This window comes from Mustela putorius, unplaced genomic scaffold (assembly GCF_011764305.1).
Source record: "Mustela putorius furo isolate JIRA1106 unplaced genomic scaffold, ASM1176430v1.1 tig00537293_pilon_pilon_pilon, whole genome shotgun sequence".
Lineage (NCBI taxonomy): Eukaryota > Metazoa > Chordata > Mammalia > Carnivora > Mustelidae > Mustela > Mustela putorius.
Window position 1 is genome coordinate 1,768,966 of NW_025422431.1, and position 13,483 is coordinate 1,782,448.

A 13,483-nucleotide genomic window follows, 5' to 3' on the forward strand; every position below is an offset into this window, starting at 1 on the left:
CAGATTTTCAAAGAGGTCTGAGTCAATCTGCTACTCCTTTATTTTTTTTTTTTAAGATTTTATTTATTTGTCAGAGAGAGAGAGGAAGAGCACAGGCAGACAAAATGGCAAGCAGAGGCAGAGAGAGAAGCAGGCTCCCTAGCCGAGCAAGGAGCCCGATGTGGGACTCGATCCCAGGACGCTGGGACCATGACCTGAGCCGAAGGCAGCTGCTTAACCAGCTGAGCCACCCAGGCGGCCCAATCTACTACTCCTTTAAAACAGTATGTCAACTTTGGATACTTTTAACCTTTGGTGTTCTGCAATTTCAGATGATGTGTCTAGGTGTCAGTTTCTTTTAATTTAGCCTGTTGGAGGCTCACTATATTTCCTCTACTTGAGGATTGGTATCTTCCATCAGTTCTGGAACATTCTAAGCCATTTTCTCTTCCACTTTCTAATTTCTCTGCTCCTTCCTATAACACAGCCTCATGTTCTTATTAACTACCACTGTACATCTCAGACCTTCCATTGAGGAATATTTTCCTACTTGTGAATAAATACAAATGAACACTACATAAAACAGTAGAGTTTTGCTGTTGAAATATAGTGCAAAATTGAAAATCATAAACTTCCCATCTTCACTGCAGAAAAAAACGCTGCACAAAATCCTTGAGATGTTCAGCAGAGAGGCGCTATGCTGATTTTTTAAACGAAGACACGTTATGTCTTAGAATTTAGAGCTCATCATCATGCTGTAGACTGGAGAACAGTGCTTAGGAGAAGCAAGGCACAGAACTGCCCACAGACACAAAATAAATCTGAGATAGAGCTTCGGGGGCAAACAAGTTTAAGAAACAAGTACCCGTGAGATCTGAATTATCACAGACTTATTGTATACATCTTCTTGCAAAATGTATATTTTTCTGCCCAAAAAGAGAGCTAGATAAAAACATTGATACATCACCAACTCAGGCAGCTGGGGAGGTAGGAGTTCTACACCAGAATGTTTCCAAAAATATGCTATTTGGGGGCTGATTGATTTTCTCCCCCAACTAAATTCCGTTCTGGTTCTTTTTGGTAATATTTCAAAGTGCAGGCTGAGCTCTTGATCTTTTGGGAGGCACAGGCAAGAGAAAAGGCCAAACTCACTAATGAAAACTTGCTGAACTTACTTTTCAGAATTCCATTCGAAGTCACGAAGAACCCTTCTGGCCCTGCTCCCAGACTAGTAAAATGAACATCTCCAATCCCTGGAGGCTAAGATAGCTCGTTCCACTAAAACCAAATACACATCTCCTGACAGCTGGTTGTCTTAGCATACTCAGGACTATATATTTATCAAAGGGGAAAAAAAAAACCCTCTAGGAGCACAATATTTATTATAGGATTATCTCAGTGACTCAAGTAAACATGAGTAAGGCAAAATTAAACCATGTTTACTATGATGTTCTATTACTTAAATCCTGACACAAAATCACCCCAAGAGATCTAGGGTCTTATTTCTTAAGACAATTGACGTAGGTTAAAAAAAAAAAAAAGAAAGAAAAAAAGGAAGGCAAAGAATTGTCTTTTCTTTAAAATCTGTTTAGCTACACAATTTTTCTAATTACTTTAAAAAAAAAATCTTTCAAGCATCTACAACAAAAATTTTCCATCCTGCTAAGATGTTGAATTCAGCACAAAATTTAAATAAAAATCACAAAATATTGAATTTGCTCTTGTTTTAAAAACTTACTTTATCTGATATATCTGAATTTTATATCCATAATTTCATTAAACCTCACCCATAATTCTAAGTAGTACTATTTTCATTTTTAGCTCCTCCCAGCCCTTTCCCTAGGCCCTTTAGGTAAGTTTCAGTTTAGCCCAGTCTTTTTGGATTACAGGCTATACAAATGTTGCAAGTGACCATGTCTGTGGCCAGGCACACTGTGGGGCAAAAGACAGGGAAAAGAGGGCTGGAAAGGTCACAACAGGAGGAGATAACAGGTCACGAAAGATCAAAAGCATATTTATCACCTTCTAGATTCAGCTGATGAGCCACTCCCAGGAAATAAAGCTCCACCTCTAGGAAACATGACCAGGGGTCTGTAAGGGAAATAAGCCTGCTGGCTGGGCCTCAAGACACATGTACTTTGGAGATCACTATCCTCTGTAGCACAGGATCCAACAGGTCCCCAGCCTGCTGATCCGCCAGCAAATCCAGACAGTGGGAACTGAAGCTGAGCTCGGGCAGGGCCAGCTTGGCAGAACACGGGCTGTGGCTCACCAGCGCTCCACTGATGGAAACAAAGGAGCACCCTTAAGGAGTGCACGGTCCACGGAAAGACTATAACACCAGAGGTATGGACACAGGTGGGAAAAGCATAAAACATAGTCTTGCTGGGCAGGCAGGTGGTGGTCAGGAAAAGTTCCACAGGGGATGAGGAGAACTGAGAAGATCTATGAGGACAGACAAAACTTTGAGAGATTCTATAGGAAAGGGAAATAAAATTCAACATTCTCATAGGAGAAGCAGCCCAAGCAAAGGTATGAAAGTGAAAAAACAAAAACAAAAACAAAAAACAAGGTGTGTTCACAGGAAATCCCAGAAAACCAGCTTGACTGAACAAAAGGAAACACACAGAACTCAGATCAGGGTAGAAAGGTCAGCTGGGACAACAACAGAAGAAGTTTTGTGTGTCACAGAGAGATGCATACTTAATTCTATTGGTGATGGGGGGCATTAATTGTGCTGGGCAGGGAAAGAAATTATATGACCCAAACTTCCTTCAGGAAGACAGTGACAGCTCCAGGCTGGATAAACTGACATAGGAAGGAAAGTTAAAAGGCCATCAGGAGACATAGCAACCAAAGGACTAAACTAGGAAATGACAGTAGGAATGACCAGAAGGACAGATATAATGGAGAGAGGATTTCTAGTACAAAACGGGGGTTGGCTAATGCCATTTGGAGGCAGCACCTGGACACCTAAGAAACTGAGAGTGTCCTGAATAGAAACAGGGCTGTAGGGCGCCTGGGTGGCTCAGTAGGTTAAGCAGCTGCCTTCGGCTCAGGTCATGCTCTCAGGGTCCTAGGATCGAGTCCCGCATCGAGCTCTCTGCTCAGCAGGGAACCTGCTTCCTCCTCTCTCTCTCTCTGCCTTCCTCTCTGCCTACTTGTGATCTGTCTCTGTCAAATAAATAAATAAAGTCTTTAAAAAAAAAAAAAAAGAAACAGGGCTGTAAGGAAGAAACCCTGGTTTCCTGGAGGAATGAGGAGTTTGGCTGCAGACACGTCCAATCTCAGCTGTTGAGTGAACACACGGACAGACATGTCTATCAAGCGGCTAGAAAAGCTAGTAGGAAAGTTGAGATTAGAAATGGGGATCTGGGGGGGCATCCACAAAGAAGTAGGGCTCTGGAGATGAAATCATGGGAAACATAACTTAGCATAATGTAATGGGTTGAAAAAGGAAGAAGAGTCAGTGGAGGGTACCGGGAAGGGTCTAAGAGCTCCAGGTTACAGAAGAAAAGAGATGTATTCTAGAACATGTTAGGGATACTATTGTGAGGATCAGAGGGATGGTTGAGTGAAAGCAGTTTAAACGTCTGAAACTACTGAACAAATATATACTTGGGATTTTCACAGTCGCGCAAGTTTAATCTCTAGGAAAGCCACTCTGTGCTGGAAGAGCCAGGCTTCCCAAAGTCTTCCACAAGGTCCCCGCTCCACTGAGCCAAATGGAAACGGGATTTTGTCCTGCCCTGAACTCTAACAGTACTTACCAAGTCAAATTTTGGTGTTTGGGACACTCAAGACCTGCTACCTAGGCATTGTCCCGTGCCGAAGCTGCAGGGGGCGCTTTTCTCTATGACCCCCTTGGAGGAGATGAACTGGCAAGTGAGGACTGACCGACCTTTGCAGAGGACTCCGTGAGTGGGGCTCAGAAAGGCTAAGTGTCTTGAGCCAAGACTGTCAGGTAGTCAAGTGGAGGAACCGGGGTCCCCTGGTGCCAAGTCTTATCGTGCCTTTTCTACTAACACACGAGTTGGGACTTGCCCTGTCTGTTCTGATTCCCTTTACAATCAAGCAAACTAGCAAGGGCACGGCCAAATCTCATTTATCTTGATTTCCTCTGAAGCACCCAGCCAAGGGCCTGCCACTTGGTCAATTCTTGTGCTTTTGTTGCTGAAAGTACTTGTGGGCACGAGGGCCTCCCTAGTGGTGAGCGTCTGTGGGCTGCTCAGCTTTGAGGACATATTTCTAAGGCGGACTGTAACTTAACAACAAAAAGTTCTAAAAACAAATTCTGTACTTGTGAAAGATGCCACCTGGTCTGCCTCAGGGGCTGAAATCCTCTTTTTATGCACCGAGTGGGAACAGCACAGGGAGTGACAAGCTGGCTTTCTTCAAACCACTCCCACCAACAGGCTCAAGCCAAGAAATGGGCCCACACCTTTCGGGAAAGAGAACTGCCCGTTTCACCTCTGGTGTCACTGCTGCCAACAGTCTAAGAAGGAGGGAAAGGTAGAGCAGGTTTGGTGTCGGCTCTAATGATGTAACCTCACATGGCCGGCTTGACTGCCAGAGGAAAAAATAGGCAACTGGTTTAGAAACTAGGTTTTTTTTCCTTCTCTTAAGAGTCAACCAAAGTCTATTTTGCACAACTGACTACTAGCTGTTCTGTTTTGTTTAATGAACTGTACTTAGTGTCCCATTTACCTGGCTGGTTTGGGTTCCTTGGAAAACAATATATAGAGAGCCCGAAATAAGCGTATTTCATAAACGTCCCATGTGCGAAAAGAATGCAGTTCTTGGAAACTTCCCTTTGCAAGCCACACACGTGCACAGTGGGAGACCAGGAAAAAACATACATCCAAACACCATAGAGGCACACAGTCAGGCTCCAATGTCGCCAGAAACACCAGAAACTCTTCCAGGATCCCGGGCAAAGAGACAGACTTCTGAAGCGGGGATTATATTTTAGAGCTCCGTTCATTATAATACACTTGGGAGTTTTCAATCCCATGTCTCTGACAGATGTTCCCTTTTGTGGGGATTGTCTATTTTGAGGACATTTGGTAACCATGTCCCTAGAAACATTCAGGGTACAATAAATGGATCCTTCTTCCGACATGTGAAGACAAGACCCAAAGTAGCCTTTTCCCATTTCTGAGACCAGTTAGTGTAAGCATAATATTCCTGCCCACTGCATGGACAAGTTGGGGCAGAGGGACATAGCCAGACTGAAATGAGGTATTTCCCAGGCTCAAAACACCTTTCCGTGCCCACGGAGAACAGACAGAGAGAATGCATCTTTTCTTGCCAGTTTTCACCTAATGTGGATCAGGCCATTGATGCACATTACTGTTGACCCACACTGATCAGGCCTGGACCCCTGCCTGTCAAATGTACTGCATGGGGCTTGGAACTTCCTAGAAAGAGCCATAGCAAAAGCCAAAAAGAGTACAAGCCTCAGCTTAGCACAAGCGTCTGGCCATGGCTTTGGGCGTGGCCACATGGGATGCTTTCCCCATGACTCCTGAGAGCACTCTTCAAGTCTGAGTCAATAATCAATGCTTGGATGGCTCCGAGTTGACAGGACAGTATGAAACACAGAAAACGAGTGAGACCTTAACACAGTATCAAAGACCAGTACCAGTTCGCCTCATTCAGTTCTTAAAATCTATCCTATGACCTTGGCCTACTGAAACGACATTATCTCCGTTCTACACACTGAACTCTGCATGAGTTAACCAAAGATATTAATAACTTTAGTAACTATGTAAGCCTTAGAAAGTTACATACGACAATCTGACCACTTGCCATTTTAACCTCTTCTTCTGAAACCTCATTTTTTTTTAAATTTTTTATTTTTTATAAACATATATTTTTATCCTCAGGGGTACAGGTCTGTGAATCGCCAGGTTTACACACTTCACAGCACTCACCAAAGCACATACCCTCCCCAATGTCCATAACCCCACCCCCCTTCTCCCAACCCCCCTCCCCCCAGCAACCCTCAGTTTGTTTTGTGAGATTAAGAGTCACTTATGGTTTGTCTCCCTCCCAATCCCATATTGTTCTGAAATCTCATTTTTAAAACTCTACTCAAGGATATAAGAACTTCTGGCAGTTTTCACTGGTACTATAAAGGCAGTTCTACTAAGCGAATCTCTATCAACCAGGAGAAATGTTGACTCTCAGTGCAGCGTTTTCCAGTTTTCTTGTAAGAATTATGTACTGACCCAGAATACTGCCAACCAGGCTCCCATTCCCCCTGCACTACATTTTTGCAAGACATTAACAAAATGAAAAGACTTGTTCCTGCCCTTAAGTAGTCTGCGATTTAGTAAAAGATGGGAAAGCAAATATGCGTCGCTAACTAAATCTGTGATGAGCAGATTCTAACTGATACAAATTCAGTATTGTAAGAGCTCACAGGATGGCCAAAGAAGGCAGCTCAATGGTGCTCAGGAGAAATGGCAGGGACAGGATTTAGAAAGGTCTATTTCAATAGGAAACGGGCGTTAGGGAAGGCATTGCACACGGAGGTGATAGCTTTAGCAAAGGCACACAGGCAAGGGCACACAGATAAATTAAGAAACGTTCAAGTGATGGAGTCTGGCTGAATGACAAGCTAGTGAAGGGAAGAGCATTAGAAACCGATATGGAAAAGTAAGAGGCATAACATAAAAAAGTTCGTAACATAAAAAAAGAGGGAGGACATAGTAGGAAAGCTACATTTTACAGGAAATAACTTTTCAAATATAACCTTCACTGATAATTTGTCACATCACATCTCAGATTTTTAGAGGGAGAAATATTTTATTAGCAAGTTTATTTGCAAACTAGGTGCAGTAACTTCCAAGTAAAATAACGTGGGTGCTGGGAAAATCATTTTTCCAAGTTGGCAAATTCCTGTCTGCAGCTTAACTAATTACCTACATCTTGCAATGGTTGCATTGAGATCCCTCTTTCCTCATCACCAACATACCTTCCTGATTTATCACGTATGTACAGTGACGACTTAGAACTAGTATCTGCTCACCTATTGACCCATCCTTGCCTTTTCTGCCCCAGCCTGTCCTAACCACTCGCTCCCTCACGCATTCTTCTCCTATGAATGCCATCAATAATGACAACACGTACAGCTGCCACTTACCATAGTGTCAGGCACTGCAATTAATGCCTTAAGAACAGTGTTTCATAAAATCCTCAAAATATCACTATAAAATAGGTAATACTAGCCCTATTTTGAAGCAAGTTCAAAGATATTAAATATTTTACCAACTGGTAAGTGGCAGGACCCTGGGCTAGGCCCTCTTGGCAGGACAGAGAGACCTGGCCTATTTACCTCATATTGCCTCCAACATTCTTTGGCGTCTTTGCCAATATGGGTTAGTATCTTCAAAAAAAATGAAAACATTCAGGGGGCGCCTGGGTGGGTCAGTGGATTGGGCTGCTGCCTTCAGCTCAGGTCATGATTTCAGTGTCCTGGGATCGAGCCCCACATCAGGCTCTCTGCTCAGCAGGGAGCCTGCTTCCCCTTCTCTCTCTGCCTGACTCTCTGCCTACTTGTGATCTCTCGCTCTGTCAAATAAATAAAATCTCAAAAAAAAAAATTGAAAATATTTAGTGAATGCCTGCTACTGTAAAACCCATCCCAGGTGCTCTCAGAGGTACACAAATAAATAAGAGAATGCCTATAGATTACTGGCACCCCTAGTCACCCATGTGGGACAATGAACATCTATGTCTTCTTGCAGTGTGGAAGACAGTATATCCATGATTCACAAAGTTGAACAACTAGGGCCAGAGGGAGTAAAAATGACTCAGGATATGAATGTTGGACGGTGACCACATCTCACAGACAGAAATCAGCCAACCCTGACTGAGATTTGGAATCACATATTTCAATCAGAATCTGTAAAAAACTCTGTCTGCCGATGAAAAATCTGTCCTGTCAGAAGCTCCCAACCAAATCTGCCTACAATCTATTTTCAATGAACCTCAGCTTCCTTTGAAGTAGAATAAGCTTCTGAAGCATTTCAGCCAACAATAAGCACATCGCGAGGCTAGCCCCTGTAAAATTCATCACCAACGAGTCAAGGTACTAGGTTAAAACACAAATGTGGCATCAAACTGCTTGTACCCCAGAGCCTGAAAGTCATGTACAACTATAGAGCACTATTTAGACACAGAAGAGAAATTCAAATGTGTCATCTTTTAAAGTTATCTGCTTTTTAATATCACCATTACTGACTTCAGAATAAGCTTTTGCTAATATTTTCAGGAGACTAGTTACATTTTTACAAATAACTGTAATACAAAAATATAAGACATTGGCTAGGATGCTGCTGAGCAGTCCTCTTTAGGCTATAACCATATGTACCCGGGGAACATTTGGAAGGAGACGCAATTTCGGATTCCGCCTGCCTACTCATCTCTACAAAGGTACGGATTTCATATCACAAGTTGCACAACTAAGACTCATCCAAAGACTGCAGTGGCAAATACTAACTGCATTTACTCTGCAATCTAAACTCCCGGTACAACTCATTTTTAAGAAAATGAAAGTCAATGAGGAGAAATCACTCCACGAGTTCAAGAGCGGCCAAAGAATTAGCAAGATATGTTTGGCTAACAAGGCGAAACACCAGGCTACATAAAACTAATGACACTGATACTCACTGTTCAATTCGGGGTGACAAGTATAGCTTGGGATACACCTGAGTGGCTTCGGTGTCCTCGAAACTGACAGAAAGGAGGGCCACGTCTTCTCCAGGGTCTTCATTTACATCCTTAAGCAGGGAGTGGAAAACAAAATATCGTTAGTACCTGCTCTCCTACCATCTTCCCGGTGCTGAGCTCACAGCCCACTGGCATCGAGGTTAGAGCGTGCCAGGTACCTGGGTTTGAAGCTAGCAGCTCTGCGTATCCTTTGCAACATGCCAATCACTCCCTAGAGTGATGGCTGTCCAACTCTCTGACCAGAGCTGACCACCGTGAGAAGACTCCCACCTATCTTGTTTGTTCTGACATTCCAAGGGGGGAAAAGTGAATCTGGCAACAAACAAGAATTAGTCAAAAGCATAATTAACAAATAGCCGTAAACATGTTGCCAATGATATATGTCATGTCGTAATTTTTAAGAATATATATAAATGACTTATGATTTTCTTTTTATAGGAAGAATAGGAATTATGAACATGATTTGTATCATAAGACAAGCACAAAATCTCAAAATACCCAGTAGTTTTATTATATATACCTTGATAGGATAAGTTACTTAAATAGCAAAAATTCCCAAGAAACATATCACTACAAACTGTGCCACTGTACAAGCAAATGGCAGGGGGTTACATACACATCGACTTCACAAAATAACTGCACATGATTCATAGATGAATCACAAGACATACATATCTTAAAAGCCTGGTTATAACAATACTATGAGACAAAAACACTGTTGATCCAAATACATACAAAAAAACATTGAGAGGTTAACAACCCACAAGAAACTGAACTGGTAATGATAAAGCTAAACGTCCTGTAACTTATAATTTAAAAGCAAGGATAGTGATAACCGAATGCCGTAACTAACTTAAGCCAACGCTGATGAAATATCCTGAGTCAAAACTGGGATTTATAGGTTCACGATGACTGCCAAGCACTGAATGTTTGCCAGACTTCCGAATAAAATACTGAATTAGCATAAATTCTAGTAGCATGATGGTTTTACTTTGTGAGTATCAGATTTTAGTAACCCTTCATCATTTTACCCTTGGTTGGTAGTGGCTCTAAGTCGAATATGAATTTTTTGAAAACTTAACAGGACTGCACATCTTTCACACTTAAGGACTGGTAAGAACTGGCCTGTATTTCTGGGTTGGTTCACAGGTCCTCTGGAGGCCCCACTTGCCATCCTAGGAGGGTCCCAATCTAGACTTTAAGAATCACTGCCCATGCGCACTGAGAACCACAGAATACACGGTCCTCGTTTCTGTCTGAAACTAACCTCACCTCTTCCTTTCCCGTATCGTGGGAAGCTGGCCATCACACTCATCCAGCTCAGCTCTGACATCATCCTCACTCTGCCTTCTGTTGTGCCTACAGGATGCACGTGTGGCAAGTACACAAAGGGGCAAGAACCAGAAGTCTTTTCCATCTTAAAAAATAAAAACTTTAAAGAGGCGCCTGGGTGGCTCAGTCAGTAAAGCATCTGCCTTCAGCTCAGGTCATGATCCTGGGGTCGTGGGATCGAGTCCCGTATCAGGCTGTGTGGGGAGCTCAGTGACGGGTCTGCTTCTCCTTCTCCCTCCTTCTGCCCCTGCTCATGTGCACACACTCACTCTCATAAATAAATAAAATATTTAGAACATAACAAATAGGGGTGCCTGGGTGGCTCAATGGGTTAAGCCGCTGCCTTCGGCTCAGGTCATGATCTCAGGGTCCTGGGATTGAGTCCCGCATCGGGCTCTCTGCTCAGCAGAGAGCCTGCTTCCCTCTCTCTCTCTCTCTGGCTGCCTCTCCGTCTACTTGTGATTTCTATCTGTCAAATTAATAAATAAAATCTTTAAAAAAAAAAAAAGAACATAACAACTAAAATAAAAATTCTAAAAGGAAAGAAAAGAATCATGCTGGTCTCTATACCGCATTCTCTCTCCTCTCTCTGCTTTCCTTCACAGACTGCTTGAAAAGTTGTCTGCACTGGCCCTCTCTATTCCCTTCCTTCCCATTATCCCTGAGCACAGGAGAATGGCCTTCTGACCCCGCTAGGCCATCGGGATTGCCCTCCCCCAGGCATTCATAAAACATAGCAAAGCCCTCTGTGTTTTATCTTAACTGATCTCTGAACAGTATTTGACATGGACAATCTTTTTCCTCTGGAAATACTCTCAATTTCCTGCTTCTAGGAAGCTACACTCTCCTCATCTTTTGTCTCTGGAACCACATCCCCCCCCTCTTTTCAGTTTTATGATTTTTTATGCTTTTACTTCTCAATTATTTTTTGGTGTTACATGACAAAACTTGGGCTTGTTGTAACAAGTCAAGCCATGCAGAAGTTTATAAGAAAAAGCTCTTCCACACCACCTCCCACTTTTAAAGGTAACTAATATTAACTGTGTACGGAGCCTCAAACAGCTTTCTCTATGCTCATAAACACATACACTCACTTGCATACAAATAGCTCTTTAACCTTTTGTTTTGTTTTCCATAATGGAATTGTATTATACATATCACCCTACCAACTGCTTCCTAAATAGCCACATAATATTCCATGCCATGGATTTTTTTTTTTTTTTAACCATTCCCCTAGCAACAGACATTCAGGTTGTCTGCAGTTCTTAGCCATTTGATAGTATTACATTAAATGTGCTCATAGAAAGGATATATGTGTATCCTTTCTTAGTGGGACTTATATTCGATTGTGAGCTAACACAGAGCTTGTTGGATCAAAGGTTATGAATATTTTACATTTTAATAGCTTAAGATTATTTTTCTAAAAATTTTACAGCAATTACATTCAGACTCCTGAATTTGCATCAGGAGAGAGCACCTGCTTCGCTCGCCCTGAATAACTTGGTAAGTCTAGCTGCTGTCCCTTTGCAGTTTAATGCTGGTGGTCTGACTGCTGGGAAAAGGGGTCTCGGATGAGATTCAGCGACTAAAGCCGAGCAATGTTTTACTTGCCTACTGGTCATCTCTGCTGTCACTTCTCTGGTCAAATCCTTCGCGCTAAAGCCTCTAGGACTTTTCTTGCTCTTGTTGTTTATTGGGTTTTATTAACCCTATCTATCACATGTGTTATTAATATTTTCTCTCAGTCCAATTTTTGGCTTTTTACTTTGTTTAGGGACTCTTCTGACCACACAGAAAATTTAGATTTCTACAGACTGGTCAATAACTGTTCAATAACTCTGAGGTTATTTTTTTCCCAAGCACTTCCTCTAACATTTTATTTTTACATGTACATTTGTAATACCTCTGGAATGTGTTTTTAGGTAGTATGGTTTAGGAAGTACATAAAAGAAGGACCTTAGTACAGTGCCTGCTCCATGTTTGCTGAGTGAGTACAACAGTAAACAAATTAATGCTAATTTCTAACCTTTATTCTCCTTACCTAGTGCTTTTCAGGAACCTGCTTTATAAAAGTTGCTTCAGCAGTCGTATCTGGAAAATCAGTACTGACTCCTTGCTTCTGCCTCCCATAATATACCAAGGTCCCTAGAACTAGTGGTTTCAAAAGGAGAGTCAAGATTGGGAACCCGAGTTCATCTCTCATTTCTTGCTCTTTGACAAATGATAAAGTATTCAACCTTGAATGTTCCTTTCTGTAAAATGAGGATGGAAATGTTAAAAAATACTTAGAACTCAACAAATAGAAGCTATGTAATTCTGTAACACACCTCCAAGGTTGAGGCTGAGTTTGAAAATACTCACATTCAGAGAGACAAATTCATTTTATGATCTAAGTATAGAAGTGGTCTTCTTTAGAGTCAGATCAGTCACCTTAAAGTAAGATAATAAAAAAAGAACTAACAACGATTTTCAGATACCTTCCCCCAGTGACTGAGTTTCCTTGTTAAAGGTCAAGGCTGACTACATGTCACAAAACCTGGCTAAAAACAAAAACAACAATCTGAGAACGACAATTATCATATAATCCCCCTGATATGAAGAATTTGAGAGGCAACATGGGGGGCTTGGGGGGTAGGGAAGGAAAAAATGAAACAAGATGGGATCGGGAGGGAGACAAACCATAAGTGACTCTTAATCTCACAAAACAAACTGAGGGTTGCTGGGAGGAGCGGGGTAGGGAGAAGGTGGTTGGGTTTATGGACATTGGGGAGGGTATGTGCTATGGTGAGTGCTGTGAAGTGTGCAAACCTGGCAATTCACAGACCGTACCCACAGGGCTAATAATACATTATACGTTAATAAAAAATAAAAATAATAAAAAAAGAAAACACCAAAGATACATATTCAGAAAAAAACAAAAACACTGCAAAAAAACTAGAGGCCACTGAAAATCTTTTTAATTAGTAGCTTCACTCCATATACCTATGGATATTTTATTTTAATTATCTCCCTTCCCTACTTTTTAACTTCTCATTTCACTGCTATTTAAGCAAAGAAAAGAAATGCTCAGAAACAGTCCTCTAAACAAACGGAATGACCCTGGTTTATATAATCAACATTTATCATCTGGCATCCTGCAAAGAGTACATGAAACATTAGTCTGAATAGGAAAATAGCTGTTTCCAGGAGTTCCTTTTATGAACTACTTTTAATATAATCTACTTGCTTTGGTGTGACACATGAGTTTCCCTTGAATTGGTATTTGATTCCTAATGGATACCTAAGTTTGACTTTGAGTGCTTAAATAAGCCCAAAGAGTTCCAAAAATACAAATCCACACAGTACTGTTTCCAGTTTCTGCAACTCTAACAGGCTTGTACATGTGTTCCTTCCCATCTGGGGAATTATAAAAGAAGCTCTTGTACTGTGGTTC

At 41.8% G+C, this 13,483-nt stretch overlaps 1 protein-coding gene across 4 annotated transcripts in view; it reads right to left on the bottom strand.

Annotated features, from left to right (window-relative positions):
- Positions 1-13,483, bottom strand: part of BABAM2 (BRISC and BRCA1 A complex member 2) — a 406,664-nt gene that overhangs the window by 169,821 nt on the left and 223,360 nt on the right. For all 4 annotated transcript variants that reach the window (XM_004777487.3, XM_045073852.1, XM_045073853.1 and 1 more), the window contains one exon: positions 8,659-8,768. In XM_004777487.3, coding sequence (XP_004777544.1) covers positions 8,659-8,768 — 110 coding nt within the window. The remainder of the gene's footprint in view (positions 1-8,658; positions 8,769-13,483) is intronic.